This window comes from Vulpes vulpes, chromosome 2, assembly GCF_048418805.1.
Source record: "Vulpes vulpes isolate BD-2025 chromosome 2, VulVul3, whole genome shotgun sequence".
Classification (NCBI taxonomy): domain Eukaryota; kingdom Metazoa; phylum Chordata; class Mammalia; order Carnivora; family Canidae; genus Vulpes; species Vulpes vulpes.
Window position 1 is genome coordinate 157,107,506 of NC_132781.1, and position 26,695 is coordinate 157,134,200.

The 26,695-nt window shown below is 38.9% G+C and overlaps 1 protein-coding gene across 6 annotated transcripts in view; it reads left to right on the forward strand.

Moving 5' to 3' along the window:
- USP48 (ubiquitin specific peptidase 48) overlaps positions 1-26,695 on the forward strand; it is an 83,181-nt gene that overhangs the window by 49,148 nt on the left and 7,338 nt on the right. For 5 of the 6 annotated variants that reach the window (XR_012000120.1, XM_026012126.2, XM_026012129.2 and 2 more), the window contains 11 exons: positions 1,078-1,192; positions 2,162-2,292; positions 5,735-5,806; positions 11,344-11,468; positions 11,634-11,756; positions 12,056-12,117; positions 12,379-12,489; positions 13,683-13,813; positions 14,116-14,222; positions 18,850-18,954; positions 23,698-23,853. Coding sequence is in view for 4 of the 6 variants with exons in the window: in XM_026012126.2 (XP_025867911.1) it covers positions 1,078-1,192; positions 2,162-2,292; positions 5,735-5,806; positions 11,344-11,468; positions 11,634-11,756; positions 12,056-12,117; positions 12,379-12,489; positions 13,683-13,813; positions 14,116-14,222; positions 18,850-18,954; positions 23,698-23,853 (1,238 nt within the window). In the remaining 2 variants the exon portion in view is untranslated. The remainder of the gene's footprint in view (positions 1-1,077; positions 1,193-2,161; positions 2,293-5,734; positions 5,807-11,343; positions 11,469-11,633; positions 11,757-12,055; positions 12,118-12,378; positions 12,490-13,682; positions 13,814-14,115; positions 14,223-18,849; positions 18,955-23,697; positions 23,854-26,695) is intronic. The other variant, XR_012000121.1, reaches the window with a different exon arrangement.

Consider the following 26,695-nt stretch of genomic DNA (forward strand, 5'->3'; position numbering starts at 1 on the left):
TGCATACTTTGCAGAGAGGATTTGTTAAGAAGTTATGTAGCATTATACACCAATTTTTGTTCCATTTTGGTGTTTTTTTATTTTCCCCTCTCCAAGTAGACAATTTTCTTCTTTTGAGAAAACCATATGGTAGTATTTTGTTACTTTGTGCAGTAAACTTCAAAGTACATGAGCAACAACAAAAAACACTTGAACCTTGGTCTGGTCAATTGCACATGTATTGTAGATTGTTACCTAGCTTATAAAAAGGAAGCTACTTGATTCTACTTTGAATATAGAGCTATATAAAACCACCCAGTATCCATAGTCTCTTTGGTTCTGGTTTTCTTTCCTCAAAACCTTTTTCTTTTTCTTTTTTATTTTATTATTATTTTTTTTAACCTTTTTCTTTTTAATGAGCAACTGATAGCACAAGCCCCACCTCCAATCTATAGGTGAGTCTATAGGTGCTGTCACCCTCCTATCTTTTCCTAAATTAAATCTTGTTTTCTGAAAGTACATCGTACTGCATAAATACTGGCATTTAACTGTATGATCCAGGCCTTCTCTTAAACACATTTGGAACTTTGCTTTCTAAATTTTTGATTCATGATCAATTAAGTAGAGATAAAAATCTTTCAAAGAATCACATTGCATATGATTCCTACAACTGAGTTTTAAATTGGCCCACAGTGGATAATACTGTGCTTTGAATTGTTCCAATATTTGATACTCTTAAGAAGATTTCAATTAACATTATTTTTATAGTTGTCACGTGTTGACTCCCCCCACCTTAGAGCCTTAATTATTGAACTCTAATCTTGCACAATATGCATCTAAACCCTGTAAAACACTATACCTGAGGCATAAGCAATTTTAGCATATTATGACATTTCACCTCTCATTATTCTTTATGCAGATAGCAGCATTGATGTCTTGCAATTGGTATCATTAAATAATTTAGGATGTATACCAGTTTTCTGTTTTGTTAAAACTTGTGACCTTGGTTTAGAAATCTGTGTTCTGTGAGCTTCTAACAGTTTTGTCACAGGTAATCTGTGTGCAGGAACTTCATTTGTTCTCCTCTCTCCCCTCTAGTGAAAGCCCTGTGTAAGGAGTGTGTGGTAGAGCGCTGTCGTGTGTTGCGTCTGAAGAGCCAACTAAATGAAGATTATAAAACTGTTAATAATCTACTAAAAGCAACAGTAAAGGGGTATGTTACACAGTATATACTGTTGATGATAAACTTAAATGGTTGCAAGAGCTAGTAACCAAAGGACATAGGAGTTAGTGTTTTTCAAAGAAAGATTAATGACACGCACTATAGGAAGGTTAGATTTTTGCAGTGATTGCCACTGTGGCAAAGATGAAGAAAGCCGAGTCACCCAGCCTTTGTGACTGTATTCCTTCCATAATTAGAAGCAGAGGTATGCTTCCGACCAAGGCTGCACGTTAGTTTGTGTTCTGGCATAGGAGTGTCTCTTCTAGAAAGGCTGAAGTATGTTAACAAATGGTATCCAGGGGAGCATCCTTGGCATAAATACCCAGCATACTTGAGGTATGTCAAGCACCACTGTATATGTATATATTTTTAAGATTTTATTTATTTATTTGTGAGAAACACACAGAGAGAGGCAGAGGGAGAAGCAGGCTCCCTCCAAGGGACTCGATGTGGGACTCGGTCCTGGACCTCAGGATCATGCCCTGAGCCAATGACAGACGCTCAACCACTGAGCCACTCAGGCGTCCCACATTTTATATTTTCCAAATAAAGATCAATTAAGTTCACTGCTTTTTGATCATTCTGCAAACAGCCTCATGACTCCTTAAATGTATGTTTATATGTAGGCATGGATCTATGTATGCGAGGACCTGTCTGCATGAAGGCACAGCTGTATGTCATTAGGAACAGCAGTCAGCTGAAAGAAAGTAGCCCATTGAGTTGTGTTTGGCATGAATGTAATTTAGGAAATGGGATAAGATTTGGGATGGAAAAAGAATCTGAGATACCCACATTTCAGTAGTGAAGAGTAAAAATTGCCCAAAAGAGAGAGTGGGTTAAAAATTGTGTGCACAGTAGCAGTTATTGAATGTTTCTAATTCATTGTAGTTGTGACCTTTACAAGTAAAGAAGGGTAGAGCAGGTATTAGGAAATGATTTCACACGGTCTCTATTCCACAGCAATGATGGATTTTGGGTGGGGAAATCCTCCCTGCGTAGTTGGCGCCAGCTCGCTCTTGAACAGTTAGATGAACAAGATGGTGATGTAGACCAAAGCAACGGGAAAATGAACGGCAACACCTTGAGTAAAGGTAACATGTAATGCCTGTGTGTTTGGTCATGTCTGGTCAATTCGGTGCCGCAGAATTCCCATCTGTGCAATTTCAAAGGCCATTTTTATTAAAGCTCCCACATATGTCTGAACAAATAAGATTTTTAAGTTCTTGAAATTGAGCAAAGGGTCCGCAGGCACACAAAGGAATTCCTTTGACCCTGGCATCCGTTTTGCTCGGTCTCTAGTTCATCATGTCCAAAATTCTGTTTAATTCTGCTCTAGGCTAAAAATTTTTAAGGTGAGTCGGCTGCCAGTTACACGGTATATTGTCAGCTTAGTGTGTTTGGTTAAAGATTATCCACAACACTGAAAAGCCGCCTTTGTCAGAAAAAATGAGCCTGTCCTGCATTGTTCATCTAGGAGAGAAGGCAGCTTATGAATAACATTTAGATTATAAATTCTTTGGAATTTTCTGAAGCTAGGAAATTATGTGCATATAGGTCAACTACTAAATTGAATATTATAATCATTGTTTTAAAGATACAGTGGAAATTAGGGGCTCTAAAATTATTTTAGGTTTAAAATGGAAGCTAGTGGTTTGATCAGTCTATTTAGCTGCTGTTTTCACCTAATTTTCTTATTCAAAAATTAGAATCTACACACACATATTCTTCTTACTGAAATATTCTGAATTTTCATGGTTTGGCTCTTCCCAGATCACTACCTTTTAATATTGTGTGTGTATGTGTATATATATTTTAAGATTTTATTTATTCAGGAGAGACACAGGTAGAGGGAAAAGCAGGCGCCCTATGGGGAGCCCTAAGTGGAACTCGATCCCAGGACCCTGGGATCATGCCCTGAGCCAAAGCAGACATTCAACCACTGAACCACCCAGGTGTCCCTATTTTATTAATTTTTCTAATTTTATTTATTCGTGAGAGACATACACAGAGAGGCAGAGACGAAGACAGAGGGAGAAGCAGGCTCCACGCAGGGAGCCTGATGTGAGACTTGATCCTTGTACTTCAGGATCACACCCTGGGCTGAAGGCAGGCTCTAAACTGCTAAGCCACCCAGGGATCCCCGGTATTTTATTTTAATAAATGTACTATAGTTATTTTCTGAAGGATAATTAACATACAATATCAAGTTAGTATCAGTTGTACAACACAGTAATTTGACAATTGTTAAGAAAATATAAACCCTGAATCCACTATTTGTTTTAAGCTGTGATTTTCAACGTTTTTAAATTTGAAGAGCGCTGTGGGCAGCCCGGGTGGCTTAGCGGTTTAGTGCCACCTTCAGCCCAGGGTGTGATCTTGGAGACCCGGGATCAAGTCCCATGTCAGGCTCCCTGCATGGAGCCTGCTTCTCCCTCTGCCTGTGCCTGTTTCTCTCTGTCTCTGATGAATAAATAAAATCTTTGAAAAATTAAAAAAAGAAAAAAAAACTTGCTGTGCTGCTCAGTTCACAGACATTACGTTAGTTGCAGTGTTACTGACCAATCATTTAAAAGATAAATGTTTAACACACTGCATCATATGACCCTTCTAAATACTTACTTGGTGCTGTTTTAAGCTGCTTTATGTATTAGTGGTCCCCCCTCCCCCCCCCCCTTTTAAATAAAAGCCCAAGTAATCTCTATAACCAACACATGGGGCTCAAAATGACAACCCTGAGACTGAGTTTCATGCTCCATCAGATGAGCTGGGCAGGCGCCCCAATGATCCTCGACCCAACTTTTAAAGATTGTGTTTACTTATGAGAGAGACACACAGAGGCAGATTCATAGGAAGAGGGAGAAGCAGGCTCCCTAAGGAAACCTGGACCCTGAGCCCAAGGGAGATGATCAACGACTAAGCCATCCAGGTGCCGCAATCCTTCCTTTTAAATAAAATCAGCTCCATAGTAGAAAGTATTTTGATGTTGGCGTAGCTTGAAAGTAGTTTTCATGTTGCTTTGAGAGGTATATGCTTCTCTTCTCTCCCTTCCACCATTCAGAGATTTTAAGAGCCTAAATCAGTACAGAGGTAACAAAGTAAAATCTTCAGGCTTTCCACCAGATATAATCACTATAAATAGGGTTGTTTTTTTGAAATAATGGTACTCCTATAGATGCAGTTGTACATTTTTCTGTTAGAATAAATAGTTCTTTTTATTTAGTGGCTATATTTCAGCATATGGAGGTATTATATTTAACTGATTCTTTTCAGTTTTGTTCAGTTATTAGATAAGAAAAGATAAAGTGAGCATATTCTTAAGCTTGTATCAGCTCTTTGCATAAAATCCCAAGAATTGTTGGATCACACAATTCAACCTATTTATGTCCTGACACGTATTGGTTTTTTTCCAGAAGGCATATTGGGGTTTTCTCATTGTATGCTTTCGCCAACATAAAGAGTATCCTTTTCACATCAGTTTTAACTATTCTGACATGTGAAAAATGACTTACTGGCAAGGCTTTGCCCTTTTTTTTTTTTAATTTTTATTTATTTATTTATGATAGTCACAGAGAGAGAGAGGCAGAGACATAGGCAGAGGGAAAAGCAGGCCCCATGCACTGGGAGCCCGATGTGGGATTCGATCCCGGTTCTCCAGGATCGCGCCCTGGGCCAAAGGCAGGCGCCAAACCGCTGCGCCACCCAGGGATCCCGGCTTTGCCTTTCAAAATCATCGATCAACCATGGTTGTTTATTTGAGAAGTTGTATTTATGAAAATTTTTTTTAAAGTTTCATTTATGTATATGAGCATATCCATTCTTTGCTTGGTTTTCTATTTTAGCTTTGTAATGATTAGTAAATATTTTTCTTTAAATGTTCTATTAAGTGTATTCAAAATATCTTATATGAAAAAAAAAACAAAAATATGTGCTTAAACTGAAACCATGATAACTATTCTCCTTAGACTTAATTAAGGCTTTCATTTGATTGTTTTCCTGGTATATACAACTACAAATTCATGGTGACACAGTGTAGACAAATAGGAAAAGTGGATATTGGAAAAGGAATTTTAACGGGAAGTTTTAATAATTCTAATATACATGTTCCATGTTAAAGGTTAAGTCCTTATTTCTCAATAGTTTTTTTCTGAAGCTTTCTGTTCAACCCTTAAAAGAATCAGTGGGTGAAAATGACATGACATGTAGATGATTAACTTGGTTTATGATTCTGTATTCTGAATAGCTTGACTAGAATTAATGGAAGGAGATGTATTTTTCAATTAGACGAAAGGAACATTTTCTTGCATAATCTACATCTTGAAAAAGTAAAGCTTGCCATTCGAGTATTTTTCTTTCCTTTTAAGGGAAAGAAATATAACACTTCCTAGCAGGAGAATAGGAATCATGTGGGTCTAATTTTTAGAATGTTTTTAAGTTTTCTTTGGTCAAAATTATGCACTGTAGTGTCTCCACTACTTTGAACTTCAAATATAACAGCTAGAGTGGCTATTACTAATCTGTATTTCTTTTGATTAGATGAATCAAAAGAAGAAAGGAAAGAAGAGGAGGAGGAATTAAATTTTAATGAAGACATTCTTTGTCCACATGGTAAGCTAGAAGCGTATTTTTTTTTAAGTTTGCCAGTCTGACTTTGGGTTATCATAAATGTTTTGTTCGTTGTTTAATGTGTTTCTTAGGGATTGGGCCCTGATATGGTCGCCATGTGGCGTATCCACTTTTCTTAACTGTGCTTGAATTTTAAAGTTTGTTCTCTTATCCTTTTTAACAGTTAGCTGCTTAATGCCGGTTTTCATCCCAGTGCCTCACATATCTTTTTGTCTTTCCTTGCAAAAAAAAGTTTAAAAAATAGGATATTTCGATATTTAGAGAAGAAAGTTTTTGGCACTTGCCATATTGAAGGACTGTGTTTAAAAGCAAGAATTTCAATTATGTCTCATGACTATTTGACTTATTTCAGTTTTTTTCAGTTAATATATTAGAAAGATATAGAATATAAATATAATGTATAATATATATGACTTATTTCAGTTTTGTTCAGTTAATATAAGAAAAGAATTTTCAGAACATTGTTTACATATTTCTTAATATTATCAGGGTTATTTCTTGTTTCACTTCTTAGGCATTTATTGACCAGCTACTTTTTGTGCTGCGTACTCTTAATAAAGTCTGGTTTTTGATTAATCCTATGTATTGGTTATGTATTTCTTATTTGTCTTGGAGTGCTCACTTCTAATAAGTAACTTTGCAGGGGAATCATCGTATATGTGACATGTTTTTCCATTCTGTTTGTGCTCTGCAAGTCAAACAGGCATCTACATCTCAGCCATGTAACTGTTTAAATCCCCATCTCCCCTACTGTATCCAATTCTTATTTCACTAGTTAATTACTAACTGTGCATCGTATCTCACACCTACCCTCATGCACACTAGTCCTTTTAGATCATTAGTCCTTGAGGTCAGTAGTGATAATAGCTCTCACTGGAGTGGTGCTTGTATACTGATCTTTGGGACATGATTCCACTGTCTTCAGCTTAATAGTTGAGTGAGCTTGCTTGCCTACTGGCCATACAGTGGTAGGAGGGATCATGGTGGGATGTGGATTTGGGTCTCTGTTGGTCCCAACCCCATGTGTCCTTCCTGTCACATCACCCTGTGGCCGATTTGCCCCCCCCCCCCCCCCCCCCCCCCCCCCAGTGGTAGCGCACAAGAAGTCCACACACAGAATACATGAACTCGAGCGGTAGACAGATCGAGTAGGTACAAGAAGGTAAAGTGACTAGCCAAAAGTGGATCAGGTTTTCTCACGATGTTTTCATACCTGTTTTTTGTTTTTTGTTTTTTGTTTTCCTTACCTGTCATAGCATGCTATAGACGGTGAGGTATATTCCTCCCTTTTGAGAGTTGAGGATTCTGTGGCACAATGTTGAGTTTCCTGGTGACTATCTAGAGGCTGCTTGAAATAGTGTTAGATTGTCATCTTACTCCTTACCTCACTGACTTGTGCTGTCTTCCCACCTCTTGTATCATCTTGTCATTTCAGTATTACAATTGGGACAAAAAGCATGGCAGAGCTGAATGTGATTTCAGAACTTGAGCTGTGCTCCTCAGCAGAAAACTTGAGCATGAGCTGTTTTTTAGAGCTTTAGCTTGATCTTGACTTAGTGGCTGTACTTTATCTTGTATTTTATTATCATTTTTCCCTGAATTTTGTACAGTCAGCATGGAGCTTGAACCCAAGACCTTGAGATCAAGAGTCTCGTGCTCCATCAACTGAGCCATCCAGGCACCTCCACTTTAGTATTTTTAAAGGGTTTCTCAAAGCCTCTGTATATAATTGTTTGAAACCATTTTTTTTTCAAAAACCATAAAGAATGCTTTGTGTTTTAGTAGACCATTTCTCTAAAGCTATTCTTTTTAGAATACATTTTTTCTTCCATTTCTGACAACATGTAAGATTCTTGTCTCCTGCATTGTGACATCTCACCCCAGTCTGCCTTGGTGCAGACTCTACCTCATGCATTGTGTTGAATGCTCTTTGGCTGCTGTGTGTGTGGCAGAGGCTGTTGATGCTGAGCTTTTTGCTGTTAGGGTGCCCTGGCGGGCCCATTCCTCTGGGGTGTTCCTACTGTTATCTGCCCTTGGGCCACTCAGATTTCTCCAGAACATCTTCCATTTTCCTGCTTGGAAAGTGCAGACTGGGCTGTAAGTGCTCTGGGGTCATGAGAGACAGGGTGCTTGGGAGTCTCTGCCTTCTGTTTGGAAACATGTACTTGACTCAATCTCAGCTCCTGACCATATTCATCTATGCACCGTATTCATCCCTGGCGCAGAGGCCTGAGGTGACCTGCAAAAAGCCTATGGTATTTTATGCAAAAAGCCATAGGCAGCAAAAGCCTATGGTATTCTGTGGTTAGAGAGGCCGTTATCTAGAGGGCCTAGAGAAAAGAAGTGAGAATTTTAACAGCCTCCTAAATACAGACTTGGTCTATTCTCTTGTGATTGAATCCCTTCTGTACTTGTGTGCTCCCAATTCCTGCGCTAGTGGGGGCCGTTCTGCAATTTAGTAAATCTGGTTATTACCTGATTTTTAAATTCATTTTCTTCTGTCTCATCCATTTCTTCCTAAGTTTCAAAAATTTTTGTTGGCATTGCTCCTTCTGTGTTGTCTTTTTCATCGTTAGATTTTAGAAATTTTTAAAAATCCCTTTACTCTGGGGGGCACCTGGGTTGCTCTGTCATGTAAGCAAGCACCCAACTCTTGATTTTGGTTCAGGTCATGATCTCAGGGTTGTAAGATAAGAGACACTGTTGGGCTCTGCCTCTGGCAGGGAGTCTACTTGGGATTCTCTTCTGTCACTCCCCCTTCCACTGGCACACTCTCTAAAATCTTTTTTAAAAACCCCTTTACTCTGGTTTAATGGTATTTGAGGAGGCACTGAAACTGCAGTTTGAAAGTGTCATTTTTATCTGGAAACCTTTATTTTCAATTTGGATGTTTTCATAGTAAATCCCAATGTATCTATAAAGCCCTATGTATATTTAATAAATCAGAGATTTATGTGAAATAATCATCAGATTATACTGCATTGGGAGATTTACTACTGATACAGACTTTGGTATTGATTTCAGAGAGAATGTGGGCTAATGAGCCGGGGAGGGGCAGAGGGAGTGAAGCAGACTCCCTGCCGAGGACAGACTAATTCCCCACTATATGCCCCATGGGACTGTAGATCCCAAGACCCAGAGATCATGTCTGCACTGAAGTCAGGTATCAGACAGTTAACCGAGCCACTCAAGTGCCCCTAAACCTTTCTAATTATACAGTTTGCTTAGCCGTTGGGCAGTTTTTGTGTTTTTATGTGTTCTTCAGAGATTTTGTTCCCCACCTTATTATAGTTTGAACTAGTTTTTTTTGAATGAGGGTATTTATACACATTTAACCTCCTTGTTTACTACATTTCTGTGTTTAGCAGAAGAATAGCTCGGATTAGGTTATCCAGGACTATTTGAATTTAATCTCTCATGACTGATTCGATCGAGTGTTGGGAGATGAATTTAGGTGATTGGCTTTTTTTTCTTTTATAAGTTAGGAAATTGATACTAATTACAGGATACATATCTAAAATATACAACAAGTGATATTTAATGATCATGAGATTATACAAAGTTTCAGATATATTCAATCATCGTGTTTTTAAAAATGTTATGATGCTAAATTTAGAATCATGATAAAAAGTACAATGGAGAGCCTTGTTTCTTACCAGTGAAAGTACAGTAAAGTGATTCTGACTTCAGAAATTTATATTTTTCTTTATATACATCCAGCATTAAGGCTAGTAAAAATACCCTTTCATCACAAGGGCAACACATCCCTAGTGACAGTAAATCCTATTAAAGTGTGTGTGTTTGTGTTACTGTTTCCTGTGTTCACATACCTTTTCTGTACCATGTACATACAGAGATAGCAAATACATACTCTTCAGTAATTTTTAGGTAGGGTGAGGTGGGGGGAGAAAACAGTTTAAAATTATAATTGCCTCGGAGTTCTTTCTAAATCAGATTGTGGAAATCTGCTGTCCTCTTTTTTTACGGCGGCATTGTATTTCACCATAAAGATACAATAATTAGAATCTGGTAATCCAATAAACCTTAAAAAAGTTCCCTGCTTGTATCAGAGGATAGACATATTGGAGTTGGTCTGCATGACCTCCTGAAATTGAAGTCAACAGCCTACTCAGAAAGAAATTTAATTTTTACTGTGTGATCTATTTTTCTCTGATAATTTTTCTAAAGCGAAGTAATCTTGTGATTATTCGAAGCTGAATAAGAGAGGGTAAGCCAGTGCCTTTTGAGGGGTTAGAGGGTTTGAACAAGACAGAACTGAGGTTGTATCCCAGCATCAACATAAACGAACTATAGTAGGGTCTCATTATGTCATTTTTTTCCCACTCAGTTTGTTTATTACATAGAACCTATAAAGTAAAAAATGATATGGTATTTTGAACAATTACTGGCTTTATTTTTCTTAGTTAAAGGGGTAGAAACAAATGTATGGCCTTGAAACCTTAGAGATGGTTTTTAAGGTAATAACTACACATAAGTACAGTTCACTAATTTATCAACTGGGAGCAGCTGAAACAACAGCAAGTAGAAGGATAAAGGGAGAGAAGGGTAGAGAAGGGAGATGGACCCCCGAAAGCTGGATGTGAGTATGCAAACTATAAACCGACGTTGGGCCCATGAGATGGTGGGTCACCACTGCCTGGGCATTGCTGTGGTCTGAAATGAGGAAGAGTGGTCCTGACTAATATTCTGACCCTCTTGGATTTTTTTTATGATTTAAGTTATTTATTCATTTTTAAAGAATTACTTTAGGAAGAAAAAAAACGAGCATGGGGTGGTAGACAGAGTTTCCCACAGACTCACTGCTTGAGTGAATAGCCTGACTTGGGCTCAATCCAGTGACCCATGAGATCATGACCTGAGCCAAAACCGAAGGTTAGAGTCTTAACTGAGCCACCGGGGCATCCAGGCCTGGGATTTTTAAAGATCCTTAGGGATTGGGGTGAGGGCTGCAGCAAGGAAACCAATTGGATTTTGATTCAGAGATGGTTTTCTGATTGAATGGAGCTTGCTTTATTAAACTTTGATAATGTACAACAATGATTCTGGTAAGATTGGACTCAAAAATTATTTCTCAGGTGGGACAAAAGAAAACGTGTAGATAAGTGTGGCATTTTGAGTGTGACTAGAGGTACATTGCTCTTGAACAACAACCTCTGCCCTGGCAAAGGTTACTAGGATCCCCAGAAGCCCCTTTAATTGCTTCCTTCAGTGGCAGGAAGAAAGATGGGAAGTTCATGGCTCTAGTCTCCTGTATTTTTAATTGCTTGGTTTTCAATCACAGATGTAGATTAAGGACCTATGGCAATGGCTAACTTCTTTAGAATTAAGAACCTTAAAGGTGAAGTTTTGACATTTTTGAAACTAAGGAAACAGCTAATCATAGGAAAGAAAAAGAATACATTTTTTCTTAGTTCAAAGGAACAGGAAATAAAATTTTAGAAGGGTCTATACTAACCTTGTTGAAGTTTTAATTTATTTAAAAAATTTTTTTAACTCAGGGGAGTTATGCATATCTGAAAATGAAAGAAGACTTGTTTCTAAAGAGGCTTGGAGCAAACTGCAGCAGTATTTTCCAAAGGCTCCCGAGTTTCCAAGTTACAGAGAATGCTGTTCACAGTGCAAGGTACTGGATGTTGAGCTGCCCTGTGTAGGAATCAAATGCCGCCCCCTGGATTGACTTTCCCCCAGAGAACTGACATTGTGCTTTTGTAGGGAGGAGTAGGGAGGGGGCAAGTCCTTTAATCTCGGTAGGGGGTGGCTGATTGCTTCTTGTTTCATTCTCTTGCAGATTTTAGAAAGAGAAGGGGAAGAAAATGAAGCCTTACATAAGATGATTGCAAATGAGCAAAAGACTTCTCTTCCAAATCTGTTTCAGGACAAGAACAGACCCTGTCTCAGTAACTGGCCAGAGGTATAGTGATCTTTACAAAGGAGGATGGAATGAATACATTTTTATGTTTTGAAGGTTCTTGCCAAATTCCCAGTGAACTATTGCAGAACAACCAAGAGCATCTCTCTGATTCTCATGGTTTAGTTTTCTAATTGGGGGATTTATTCTAGACTCTGGCCTCTTGACAGAGTTCTATATTTGGACTAAATTTATAAAACTTGAAATAAGGGAGTCATAGTATATGAAAAAGCATTTTGCCTAAAAGATTTATGCTAAGGGTACAGTGAGTTAATGGGCATTTGTGTGTGGTTCTGTTCCAGGAAACGGATGTCCTCTACATTGTGTCACAATTCTTCGTAGAAGAATGGCGTAAATTTGTTAGGTAGAGCCCCAAATTTTCCATTTTTATTGTTTATACTAGGATTTTTTTAAGAATTACGGATTCTGATCACAGTAGCTTTGGTTACTTTTTTAGCATGTACTAAAAGCTTTCTTTTGTTTACATTAAATGAATGCTCTTAAGAAAACACATTTAACTACTAGACTATCCTTTTAAATATATTTATTATTTAAAAATACCTTAAACATCTTGAGTGATTGCTGTAGTGAAGCAATATTTCTCCTCTTTGTCTCACTTGAGTAGAAAACCTACAAGATGTAGTCCAGTGTCATCGGTTGGAAACAGTGCTCTTCTGTGCCCCCATGGGGGACTCATGTTTACATTTGCTTCCATGACCAAAGAAGATTCTAAACTGTGAGTTTCTTCTCTTGTGATTTATCTAGTGAATTAGAATGGTAATGTTGCATCTGATACAGTGTATGTGCGGGATCTAAGCCTTTGCTGAATTGTGGGGTTTGTCCTTTCATAAGCTCTGCTAGAGTGAGCACTTCTCTAAAAAACAAAAACAAACAACTCCTCTTCCCTATAGAATGCTAGAAGCTGCCCAAGGCAGCTTTGCTCTTGGTCTCTACCTTCCCAGAGCTCTGGTTTTCTTCATCCAAGTTGTGGACCTTTTGCAGCATCCTGCAATCACCATGCTCTCCGTTGTACTTGCTGTTCCTGCAGCCGGCAGAGCAGAGCCAGTGAGATGGTCATCTGCAATTCTGGGGTCTTAAAGTCAAAATATTTGTGCCACCCACTGTTCAAGTGCTTCCAAAAGGGCTGACATCTGAAAGTCACCTGATGTTCCCATTTTACCTTTTCAAATGATTGATAACTATGTAAGAGAATATAAACTCTCTCTGACATTGCTTATAAACAGTGAATATTGGAACGCAAGTAACAATTCCTTTGGGACTAAGCTCAGAGGTTGGATGTTTACGATTTATGTTGATAACTGTCTCATAATTTAGGGAAGCTTACCATTAATTTTTCCTTGTAAGTTCTCCATGAGCTCTTTTTTATCCCTTCCTTCCTCTTTGCAGGGAGTGTTGTAAATGGTAGACACCAGGAAAATATCTATAATACTCAGAAAAATGTATGTGCCAGCTAATTTAAAAAGTTAAACAATTCAGATAAAACTGAAGGCCCCTTAGTCTTAATATTTCTTCTCTTTCTCCTCTTCTCTCCCTATGTTCTGCTCACAATAACTGAGTCTGAATTTGAGGGTTATCCTGCCCAGAAAGTACTGCTTAAAAAGTAATATTTTGCATATTAAAAATGTTTGCTATAAATGGACATCGTACAGTATTTATCATTCTGCAACCTAGTTTACTTTCATATTTGAGATTTAGCCATGTTGATTCCTATAACTTGAGTCTTGCATTTCACTGCTATAATACCCTTTTATATGAAGAAAACTGTTCGTTATTGAGGATGATCCATCTTTAACTTTCTGTATTAAATATTGGTCTTGGGAACTTGGGATTGCTCTCAAGAGACCAATGGATTATGTTAGTTGTCTTAGTTTCCATGTGTCTTAAGGCATGTTGTGTTTTTTTGCACAGTATAGCTCTCATATGGCCCAGTGAGTGGCAGATGATACAAAAGCTCTTTGTCGTGGATCATGTAATTAAAATCGTAAGAACTGAAGTGGGAGATGTAAACCCTTCAGAAACACAGTATATTTCTGAACCAAGTAAGTTTTCATAAGGAGAGTATGTCACTGTTGTCTTCCCTACTTAAAATTAAAGATCATGTGTGGGTCCAAACTCATATACCCTGGTAGGAATTACGTATTAGACATCCTATTATTTGTATGTTCATTAGTTTGATAATAAATGAATTTCTTTACTGGTATTCTTTATATACAAAGGAATAAAACAATAATAGAAAATAAGAGTAATAATTATTGAATACTCACTGGTAACCTTGCTGTGTGTTTATAGACTTTTGGTTTTGTGAAATTAATTCCTCAGCCACTTCTGTTTTGTTTTTTAGAACTCTGTCCAGAATGCAGAGAGGGCTTATTGTGTCAACAGCAGAGGGACCTACGTGAATATACTCAAGCCACCATCTATGTCCATAAAGTTGTGGATAACAAAAAGGTACCAGTCCCTTTCATGGCCGTGACAAGTAATAATTGAGGCCTACCTGGGCTCACATTTTTATTTCCTTTGAGCTACTTGACTTAAGAATTCAAGCTGAAGTTATGTGATTTTATGTGGATTTGGTCAGTTATTAATTTGATACACATGACAAAGAATGTAAGCTGTATGCCACGAACAGTCTTGATACTGAGGGACTATGGTGGTAAAGCAGAGACACCAGATACCTGACCTCAAGAATGTATGTTTCTAATGAGTAAGATTAAGAACAAACCCAAAAAAGGGTGGTGGTTCAATATGGCAGGATAGGAAGATTCTAAACAGAACCTTTTCCCAGGATACAGCAAATCTACAGCTATTTACTGAATAATTATCTCTGAAAAGAATTTGAACTGAATATACAGCTGTTCCACAAAGGATGAAGGAGTCACATCAAGATAGATAGGAGAAGCAGAGATCTCAACAAAAACACCACCCCCTATTACTAGCACAGCAACCTGCCATGGGTAGGGGTCTCAGAAATATGGAACTCCTTCTTGAGGAGAAAAGGCATTGTGAGAACTATACCAGAGAGAATTCATTTTCTAAAAATTATTATTTTTTTAAAAAGTTTTTATTTATTCATGAGAGATGCAGAGTCCAAGACACAGACAGAGGGACAAACAGGCTCCCTGCAGGGAGCCTGGTGCAGGACTCAATGCCAGAAGCCCAGGATCACAAACTGAGCCAAAGGCAGATAGATGTTCAACCACTGAGCCACCCAGGTGCCCCTCATTTTTAATCTTAAGCTATCTGTCAAACACAAATGCTCATTGGGACTCTTCAGGGACTGGGGCCCCATGTCAGGACTAGTTTTACTTTCTCCACCTTGCTATTGCCCACAAGAATTCTATTTTTTGAATAAGATTTATTAAGTAATTTATTTATTACTTAAGATTTATTTAGTAATTTCAGAGAGAGACACAATTCATGTGCAGAAGCAGGGAGCAGAGGGAGAAGCAGACCCTTGCTGAGTAAGGAGCCCAATGCATGGTTTAGTCCCAGGACCCTGATAGTATAGCTTGAGCTAGAGGCAAATGCTTAACTGACTGAGCCACCCAGGCACACCACCCCCCCAAAAATTTTTTAAATTATACCAGACATTCAGGAAGATTTAATACTAATCCTTCTCACATTCTTCCAAAAATTGAAAATGAGGGAGTGTTCCCAAACTTACTTTTCGGCCATCATGGGTACCTCCTTAAAAAAGTTTCAGGCCAACATCCCTTGTGGACGTCAATACAGAAATCACCAACAAAAGATCTGCAAACCAAATTTAACAGTATATTAAAATGAACTTCCGCTGTGATTAGATGGGAATTATTCCAAGGATGATTCATCTGCAAATCTCGCAACATGAAGCACCAGTAAATAAAATGGATAAAATCATGATCATCTCCATATATGCAGAAAAGGAGTTGACAAAATTCAATTTCTCTTTATATTAAAAGCTCTCAACAAATTCCTTAGAGATGGAACGTAATCCTATATAATACAGGTCCCATTTACCCGCCCACAGCTAATATTATACTCAGTGGTGGAAGGGAAACGTTAGCCTTAAGATCAAGAACGAGGATGTCCATTGTCACGGCTGTATTCAACATAAAATGGAAGGTCCTTGCAAGAGCAGTGAGGTGGCAAAAGAAATTTAAGCATCCAGCATCCAGACTGGAAAGGAAAAAATTACACTCCTGTTTGTACATGATTTGATTTTATATATGGAAAACCCTAGAGTCTTCACCAATAAGTACTAGAAGTTATAAACAAATCAGAGGAAACAAAAATTAATACATAAAAAAATCAGTTGCAAAGAACCTACCCTGGTTCATTTCCAGACCATGTGACTCTTGATCTCAGAGTTGTGGATTCAAGCCCTACCTTGAGCATAGGAAAAAAAAAATCAGTGGAACCTAGATGTCCTCGTCTGTTAAATTTCTGCCTTTGACTCATTTAATGATCCCGGGGCCTTGGTATGGAACACCATCTTGGGCTCCCTACTCCACGTGGCGCCGCCTCCTGCCTAGTGCTCCCCCTGCTTTTTCTCTGTCTCTCACTCTGTCAAATAAATCTTAAAAAAAAAAAAAAAAATCTTCCTTTAAAAAAGAATGGCTGTTCTAAAATAAGTCGTGTGTATATAGAGCATGTAATCTTTATATAGTGGTAGCTATAGTCAGTAATATTGCATAATTGAAAGTTGTTTAGAAAGTAAATCTTTAGAGCCTCCCTTTGGCGCAGGGGGTGATCCTGGAGACCCAGGATTGAGTTTCACATCAGACTGCCTACATGAAGCCTGTTTCTCTCTCTCTCTCTCTCCCCCCTCCCTCCCTCCCTCCCTCCCTCTCTCTCTCTCCCCCCCTCCCTCTGTCTGTCTCTCATGAATAAATAAAACCTTGAAAGAAAATTTTTATCACAATAAAAGAATTTTTAATGGTAACCATTACTTTGGTGATCATTTTACAGTGTACGCAAATGTCACACCTGGAACTGGTATAGCCTGATAGATTAATTATACTTCAATTTCAAAAAGATGTAGAACATCCCTTAAAATAAACAAACAGGAATATGCTCATAAACTCATAAGATGACTAAACAGGCATGAATGTTTTTGAAGGAAATCTAGCAGGGTAAAGTGGGGAGAGATTAATCAAGGTGAAGGTGGCCGTGTTAGATGGGAAATGGAAAAGAAATGCATCTTGGGAGAGTTATTTTACTCATTTCCATAATTTCCCCTCTGTACCTTTAATGGACCTCTGTACTTCTGGTAGAGTGGTAAGTCTAATGTACTGAAGCAATAGAGTGAGTTATGTGTAGAGCAGCACTGTCCAATCAAGCTTTCTGCAGTGATAGTATTCTGTGTCTTCGCTGTATGCGATAGTATTCTGTGTCTTCGCTGTATGTGGTAGCAATAGCCACAGGTGATGTGGAGCACTGAAAATGTGGCTATGGTGACTGAGGAACTGAATTTTTAATTCATTTAAATTTAAAAAGCCAGAGGTGCCTGCCCCGGTTTATGATCTTCAGGTCTTGGGATTGAGCCCAACATCAGGCTTCTTGCTCAGCTGGGAGTCTGCTTCACTGTCTCTCCCCACCCCCCCACACATAGTTCCCCACTCCTGTGTTCTGTCTCTCGCAAGGAACACTACATTACACTAGTATTCACGAGTGTTTTTCCAATGAAGGATAGTAAAATAGGGCAAGGACTAAAAGCTATCATAGTTTGTACATCATACCAAGGATTCTAGGATTCTGAGTTAAAGATTCAAGTCACTGGAAAGTTGCAAGGAACGTCGTGGTGCGAATAGTTTTGTGCTTTAAAGAGGTCACCTTCACTGTGTTTGTAATTGGCAAGAGCAGAACAGGAATAAGAAAGGCCAGTTTAGAGCCCCTTGTACTCTTCTCTCAGAGTAGATGAAGTAGACAGATTTTGGTGTATTTTGGGGAGCCAGGGTGTTAAAACTTGCTGTGGGGTAGCCCCCGTGGCGCAGTGGTTTAGTGCTCCCTGCAGCCTGGGGTGTGATCCTGGAGATCAAGTCCCACATTGGGCTCCCTGCATGGAGCCTGCTTCTCCCTCAGCCTGTGTCTCTGCCTCTCTGCCTGCCTCTCTCTCTCTCTGCCTCTGAATAAATAAAAAAATCAATCAGTCAATCAATCAATCTTGCTGTGGATCGAATTTGGAACATTTTATTATATTAAGAATGGATCTTCGGTAGATCCTGACCCAGATCTCTGGGCATGTCATTAATTGATTCCAGGATTCATGGAATTCAAGACTAGACTATATTGTATTTAATGACTGTTACCAAACACATTGTTTTAGTGGGATAATTCATAAAGTGTGCTCTTGAAGCTCTTTGGTTCTGCTTCACACATTGAACTTTCTTTCCTGCTTTGCTGAGAAAATGAAGTTAGTGTCAATGACTATTTTCTCTAAAAGTTTAAGTCTTGTGCCTGTTAGTCCTTGTATATATTGGTATCTAAAATCATTTCCAACTTGTGAAAGGTTTTATTATTTATTTTGAGTTCTTTGGGGGAAAGATTGCATTTATTTGAGAGAGCTACCAAGAGAGAGCATGAGCAGGAGGGAGAGTGGGTAGTGGGAGAAGCAGACTGCCCACTGAGCAGGGAGCCCGACATGGGGCTTGATCCCGGGACCCTGAATCATGATCTGAGCTCAAGGCAGATGCTTAAGTGACTGAGCCACCCAGGCACCCCTATTTTGAGTTATGTATTTCATAACATAAATGAGTATTTCCTCCATCCTTCCCTTTCTCGATCTTACTGAAATATTGTGGCTCCCAATGTCTAAATGGTTTGATAGTGCCTGTGCTGGGGACTTCTTTGAACTTCTGCAAAATAACATTGTAATGGCCCAATAATAATAATAATAATAACTTCTGCACATACTACTTTTGTTTATGGTGACCACATTACACATGAGTAATTCCTAGGATAAAAGTAAATATGAACATGTTAAAAGACAACAACCAGCCCTTGGGTCTTGAACTTCTGCCCGATATATTATCCCACCATTGATAAAGCTCCCACACCCTGCAAGTGTCTGACCCATCTTCTCTTTGTTTGCATTCAGGTGATGAAGGATTCAGCTCCAGAGCTGAATGTGAGTAGTTCCGAAACAGAGGAGGATAAGGAAGAAGCTAAACCAGATGGAGAAAAAGATCCAGATTTTAATCAAGTATGTGTCAAAGCTGCTTTTCATTGTCCTACCTTCTGCCATTCTGAAATCAACCACTTTGTGTCCCTAGACATCTCTCTGGACCTTCCGTGGGACTTTTGATTCTCCGCTCCTTTCTTTCTTTCCAGTCTTTCCTTCGTTTTGATGGCACACAGTTGTAACCTTGATTTCTCTCAAGCATCCATAAGCTGCATTATTCCAGAATTAATATATTTGTTGCCACTGAGTTAGGTTAACGTGTAATACAATGATTAGTCCTTTAGCTGGAAAAGAAGACTAAAATGAGAATCATGTATATCTCGGTTTATTGTTCAGCCATGGATTATAGAAGTATGAAAAAATTATCTTAGTTTTCTCATTACAAGCAAAATATATTGTTATCTTACTAATGGAGTTTATAGAAGGGAATTCTGGGTCTCTGAAGTGTCAGTTAAATGACCAGCTTAGCATTAGTATTTTTGTATTTCATCATGATAAATTTTTTTCTGTTAAAATTGCCTATTTTCTGTGTATTTTGTTAATATTTTTATAATGATTTTCCTATTTGGTTGCTTGATTATATTCTGTGTATTCATAGTGATATTGGAGAAAAGTATCTTAAAAACATGAAATAACATGGGAATATGGTTAATATATGGTGTAGATATGTTTCAGCATCTCAGATGATGGTGTCCCTTTTTTTTTTAAGATTTTATTTATTTATTCATGACACACACACACACAGGCAGAGACACAGGCAGAGGGAGAAACAGGCTCCGTGCAGGGAGTCTGTCGTGGTACTCTATCCTGGGACCCCAGGATCAGGCCCTGGGCTGAAGGTGACACTAAATCAATGAGCCACTGGGCTGCCCGGGGTGTTCTTTTTTTTAAGATTTACTTGTTCATGAGAGATAGAGAGGCAGAGACATAGGCAGAGGGAGAAGCAGGCTCCATACAGGGAGCCCAATGTGGGACTCAATCACAGATCCTGGGATGGTGCCTTGAGCCGAAGGCAGCTGCTCAACCACTGAGATACTCAGGTGTCCCTCCAGGGTGTCTATAGATACTTTAAATTTCATCGAATTTCTGTCCTAAAAAGAGTGTAGTTTTAACCGATGAGACAATTTTCTTTATTTACTGCTAAAATGCAGTAGTCACTTTATGATTAACTTTCTTCCTAACGGAATAAAAGTGTTATACGGGCCATCTGCTATCTCCGTCTCTGTGCCTGAGGCAGAACTATCTGGGTTTGTTGTGCTGTCTGTATATACTGATCGTGTTACTTAATTTTCAACATTTAAGAAAGCCTGAAAAGCCCTCTTTTCTTGAACCTTGGTCTCTGTGATGTACTTGTTACTAGTAGTTTTCCAGCTGGTACAAAGAAGTATCCATATTTTTATTTCCCGACTTTTTGGAGCTCCTAAAATGCTCCCTGTGAATACCTCTGGAAGGAGAGTAACAAGCACTTTGTGCATCACCCTGCTGACCAGGACCAGCCACTCCAGTCTCCTTTGTGCTGCGGGCAGCACTGGACTCCCCCTTTACTTTAGCAATAAGGCAGAACCATACGTTTTACGGTAACGCAGACCGAATTTTGACGACATGTTATAAATACTGTGCTTAATCAGACCACTGAAGATGTATGTCTTCAGTTTTTAGGGGATGGTTTTTTTTTTAAGATATTATTTATTTATTCATGAGAGACACACACACAGAGAGAGAGAGAGACATAGACAGAGGGAGAAGTAGGCTCCAGGCAGGAGTCCCAATGTGGGACTCGATCCTGGGGCTTGAGTTGAAGGCAGAGGCTTAACCGCTGAGCCACCCCGGCATCCCCCTGAGTTGATTTCTTGATTGGAGTTTGGAAACATATCTTTTGTGGTCAGCTTCTAACCGTGTATTTCATCAACTCTTCTCATGTCCCCATTGTCTCAGCCCATCCATCTTGCAATTCACAGATCCACAGACTCTTTTGTTTGCTCATTTTAGTTGCTACATTAAAATCATAGGCATGGGCAGCCCCAGTGACTCAGCGGTTTGGTGCTCCCTTCAGCCCAGTGTGTGATCCTGGAGACCCGGGATCAGGTCCCACATCGGGTCCCTGCTTGTAGCCTGCTTTTCCCTCTGCCTGTGTCTCTGCCTCTCTGTCTGTCTCTCTCTCATGAATAAATAAATAAAATCTTAAAAAAATAATCATAGGCATGTTGGTTCATGAACATATCCATCTTCTCTTGCATTGCTTGGCTGGCAGTATGATACTGTTTCAATGATTATCTCTTGGAAGTATGGTTTAATAATCATTTGGAAATCTCATCTTTTTTCCAAGTCCGTTGTCAGTGACTCATTTTTTGTTCTTCTGGTAAACTTGGTAAATGTTCACATTGTCCTTAGCTTCTGTTATTTCAAGCTTTGCTTTTCATCCTGAGTTGTTTAAAACACTCTTTATATTTTCAAGTGATTTAGATTTTTGGGAAGCCAGTTTTTTTGAATGTCTAGTTTTGTTCATTGTGGTTATAACCACAGCAATTTTTACAGAGTGGATGTGGAATTACTTTTCTCAGTTGTGGATGACAACAGATTTCATATTTACAAATAAGACAGAGAATGTTGGGAAACATTGCTTTTTATGCTGGCATTTCTTTTAAATATACATTATAATTTTCTTCTGTCTTCTCTCTCCTTGTTTGGATATTGTAAATACTCTGGAATGTTTTAAATATTTTAGTCCTCAAAATAAAAACTGAAGTGTGTCCTTCCTTTAGAAGAGGAGATGGTCCCAGAAGAATGTCATGCCTTTTAGAACTTCAGCATCCTGACATTATCTTTGTAACGTGTTACAGTATCTTAGTGCGTGGTGACTGCAATTGCTGTTTTAAATCCCCATGATAGGACATGGTGCATCTCTGTGTATCCTTAATGGGGAGAAACAAATCCCCCTCCCCTTTTTTCTAAGCTAGATCAACCCAGTCCCTTTGACTTGGACATTTTCTACAATTCAGGTTAATGATGCACCCGGGGTTGGATATCACTTAGGTAATTGAAAGCCATCTAAAAGCAGTCAGCTGTTTTTTGTCAGATAAGTTGGATTTAAATTCTATGTGGTATTTTTTGTTTTGTTTGTTTTTTTTGAAAAAATAATTCTGGGAAAAGCTTTTAGACCCGTTTAAAGAGCCATTTAAAAAAAGTATATATCTTGCTTAATGTCCAGGGATTTGTCATTTGGTTGTGTTTTTGTATGTCTACAGTACAATTTTGTTTTGTTGCAGCTATTTTTATCCTTCCTAATTGTGGGATTAGTTGCAGCTTCCTTTCAACCATTGAGATTGAGGAAAATAATAATACCTTTTTGTTTATTTTTAATTCCCCCTTCTGCACAACTTTTTCTTAACAAATATTAGAACCATTTGCGACCCTCTGTATACCTAGGGCCAAAGCCAAACCTATCTTTGTGCAGTGAATAGCCAGCGGGTGTCACCCTGAGCCAGTGCTCTTCTGTGCTTGCTTCCTGATCCTCCTCTGCTGTGTAAATCTCTGGAGCCCTGTTAGTGATGAGGATGTGGCATGTGTGTCCATAATGACCCCTAAACCGCTCTCCTTATGCACAGCTAACACTCAGTGACAACTGCAAAGAACAGAGCCATGGCCTGGGGGGTTACCTCATCCAGATTTAATTAAAACAGGGGAAAAAAAATTTGTTTAAAGAATCTTGTTTCTCTCATTCCTTGGCCTGGTTAAAAGAAGACTCTTGACAATGAACCTCTTTATGGGAGTATTTTAGGAAGACAGTTGAGTCTTTACCTATAATTTTTTTTAGCCTGCTACATTTTGAATTCTGTACTCATGTATACCTGTACATTTTGTATATCTTTGGGTAAATGGTATTCATCATGACTTTTAACTTCTAAATACTTATATCAACCTGTAACTAACCCAGTGTTCTATATTACCCATATTCAGATATTTGCAACTATCACAAATATTTTCCCTTCAAACCAGCATCCAAAGTATATGTTTATTATATCTAGAATATTGGTCCTACCTCCTCAACTCCTTTGTTTTCCTCTTTGTTATTTAAGTAGATCTCAGTTTAATTTTTTTAGATTGTCCCACTTCCTGGATTCAGCTGATTGCCTCCTTATATCACTGGTGTTAATTTCTCTGTTCTTTATATTTCCTGTCCATTGGCAACAGAATATAAATGTTTGATTAGTCTCAGGTTTCGTATTTTCCATGATTTCACAGACAAAGCTACTTGGTGATTCTGTCAGGGAACAACATGCCATCCTGTTTTTAGTTAACCAAGTTTGATTCTTTATTAATACTGTCTTTTGTTTTCAAGTCCTCAGCTGTTTAAACTTAGTTTCCATGCCACTCTCAAAAGGGAAGGAGATTTTGATACAAGGTTAGGATTCACAAATCAAATTTAATAATCTTAAAGGTTCTTTAGTTTATCAGATGTATGTTTTTCTGATTTAAGGTCAGGCTTAGCATTTTGCTTTTAAATGTCTTTTTGTAATGATAGCCTGGAGCATACATTTAGTGAGGTGTATCTCTCTTGACTTTTTCCCCCTCCAATTTTGTGTGAGCTGGCTAAGTATGAAACCACCAGTAAGTTTCTACTCCTTGTTGACACTGATTTCAAATGGTCGAGACCAGTAAGTAAACTGCTTTTGCCTACGTAATGAACTTAGCTGCTTAACTAGCTGCGTGGGTCACAGAGTGGGTAATTTCAGTGCTTTGTTTGTTTTGGATCTTTTATTACAGAGCAATGGAGGAACAAAGCGACAAAAGATCACCCATCAAAATTATATAGCCTATCAAAAGCAAGTCATTCGGCGCAGTATGCGACATAGAAAAGTTCGTGGTGAGAAAGCACTTCTTGTTTCTGCTAATCAAACGTTAAAAGAATTGAAAATTCAGGTGAGGAAAATACAACTTTTGTTTTAAATATGCTCTGGACCCTGAGGACCTTCATGAGTTCTTGCTTTCCCCTATGTTTACGTATTTCTCTGTTTTCTTTCACGGTTGGCTGTGTTAACCTCTGTCTGCTCATGCGGTATTAGTCCACTCAAAGGGGGTTCTTTTGATTTCACAATCATGCCTACAGGGCCCCTAAATTGGAATAACCCTTTCTTTTAGAAAGTTTTAAAAATATCCAAGAATCAAGGGTGCCTGGCTTGCTCAGTCTGTAGGGCATGCGACTCTGGGTCTCAAGGCGTGAGTTCAAGCCCTTTGAGTGTAGAGATTACTTGAAAAAATTTAAAAAATTGTTTAAACCACACAAAATCGCCAAAAATCTTTCTGTGAAGGTGAAAGTGATTTGAGTTCTGAAAACTTGCACAAGTTTTGAGTAGCTTTCAAATCATGAGAAACATTGAGAGTCATTTGCACTTGCTGCCCACAATGTGTTTCCAGGATAGTCGGTCCCTCAGTCCTCATGCTGTGTGTTTTCCTTTGACCAATTGATAGGTATCAAGCTGATTACCATGTTGTGCTGTGAAACGTAAGGGGAATTAAAAGGCAGCGACTTCGTTGTTTATTCACTCCAACGAGTCTGGAATTGTCACAGTATTTTTGGTATCAGATAAATCTACTTGATAGAATTTTATTTTTATTGGATTGATTGATTATACTGGGAGTGGGGTAAGATTGATAGAACTTTAAAGTTACCCTTACCTCTCTTTGCAGTGGTGTTCTCCAAATGGTGTTTTTGAATACCCATTTTTGATTATTTACCTCCATACTCCCCCCCCCCCACCCCCCAAAAAGCAAGCATTGGTTTCCACATCAGTTCACTGAATGCAGTGTAGGCATCATGAAAATGCTTCATGATTTTCTAATTCCTTGGTATCAATACTGAAGTAGAATAGGATAAACGAGCATGGCAACGATATGTCTCAAGACCTAGGCAAGAGGGGCTGATAAGTTCAAGATGTCCATGAAGAAAATTTGGCTCCTAATCTGTTTCAGGCACTGATATATATCCAAAAAGTTGACCAGATTTCCCTCTTTGCTACTTTCATGTGGCATAGTTTACTGTTTCTGCATTTTTTTCTTGCTGATATTTATCATTGTAATTGAGGCAAAAGTACAGGCTTCCTTTGAGGGTGTTATATGTTCCAGATTGTCCTGGGAACAGTATTTCCCTTGGTTGAACCCGTAGCTCTGAAAATAAACGTGTTGGCATAATATCTTTACTCTGTTATTGTACCTTTTACATCTGAGAAAGCTTGTTTCTGTCACCGGCCTTTTGCCTGTCAGTGGTAAACCTCGAACATTCAAAACCTTTAAATTACAAAAAGAGCCCCTGTGGATAAAGACATTCAAAAAGCCTGTGCTGCTTTCTGCTTTTATTATGGGCTACCATTTTTAAAGAACAAATCAAAAGTCAGCAGAAATCTCCTCTGTGTAGGAGCATGTTACCTGCTCCGAGTTGCTATGAGAAGCAAGCAATAGCTCAAAGGAAACCCCCGATGTGCTCTTCTCAGATGGGTCCTTTCAGTGTCCTTCCTCTCGCCCCTCGCCCAGGCTTTGAGGTCACTGCGATCCAGACTCAATACAAAGGACCATGCAATACAATTTTCTCTCGCCTCTTAGTAGTGGTAGCTTTGAATGCTTGCAGTAGATGTGGCCTTTTACCTGGCAGCCTAGCCAGCGTTGAGTATGCCTGTGACCCTCAGTTAGCGGTGGTGGGTGATTTTTTTTTTTTTAAGTATGTAATGCCCTTTTTATATTTGATGGAGCCTTTCCTCTCAGGGATATTGCATTTCCAAATTAATAAGAGGACAACCTTTATAAAATTGTAAATGTTTTATTCTAGACAAGCCCATTTACAGTTGCTTAAAACCTTAAGATGCTTGCTTTGCCTGATTATTAATTCATCCACCTCTTCTACCGTAAAGTAAATGGAAGTACAATTGATTCATCTCCTTTCACAGATGTTCAGTGTTTAATTGTATTATTTCATTTTCCCAAAGATAGGTTTTGAGCGGGTGTTGATGCGTGTCTTATGGAGGAGGAAACTTTAGCACCAAGGTTAAACGGCTCCCAGCTGAAGCTGCTGCCTCTGTGTTTCCTTATTTTAGCCTCCACCGCCTCCCTCACCCTGCTCCCCAGCATTATAGCAAGCAGGCCAAAGCTGCTCTCCTTTAGGGAACCGGGTCTCGTTCCTGGTGTGCTCCATCGATCATGGATGCTGCCCCTACTTCAGACACACATACGTAATAGTGATTATACTTGGGCATTTTTATGGTTTGTGAATTACCAAAAGCCTCCAGGCCTTTAATGTACCTCATTCTGAAAGAGTGTTTTCCCCTTGCTTGTGAAGACTTGTGTATCTTTCGTAGCACCTCTGCTACAAACCTGTCTCAGCCTTCAGCTGTAGAACTGATGCTTTCCTCTTCTCCTCCTCAGATCTGACAGGTGCCTTCCTCTGTCACCATTTCCATGACATGGTTTGCCCTTACCGTCTATACCCCCTCCAGGGTGGGTTTACTCCCTGACTTTCCTATTTCCAGCCTGAGGAAAGCATTCCAACTCATAGTGGCCTCTTAATAAAAGCTTCAGTAGTTGTTGAAAGAAATTAAATGCCCTTGTATGTATGCTCAAAACATAAAGTACTGAGCATGAGCCCCACAGTGAGGGTGCTGTCTGGAGGTATTATTTGCTTTATCCAGCCTCATAGAGGTGATGTGGAGAAACTTGGAAAGTGTCCCCACAGTCCAATAGCTATGACATTGCCCACATTCAGTTGGCACTAGAC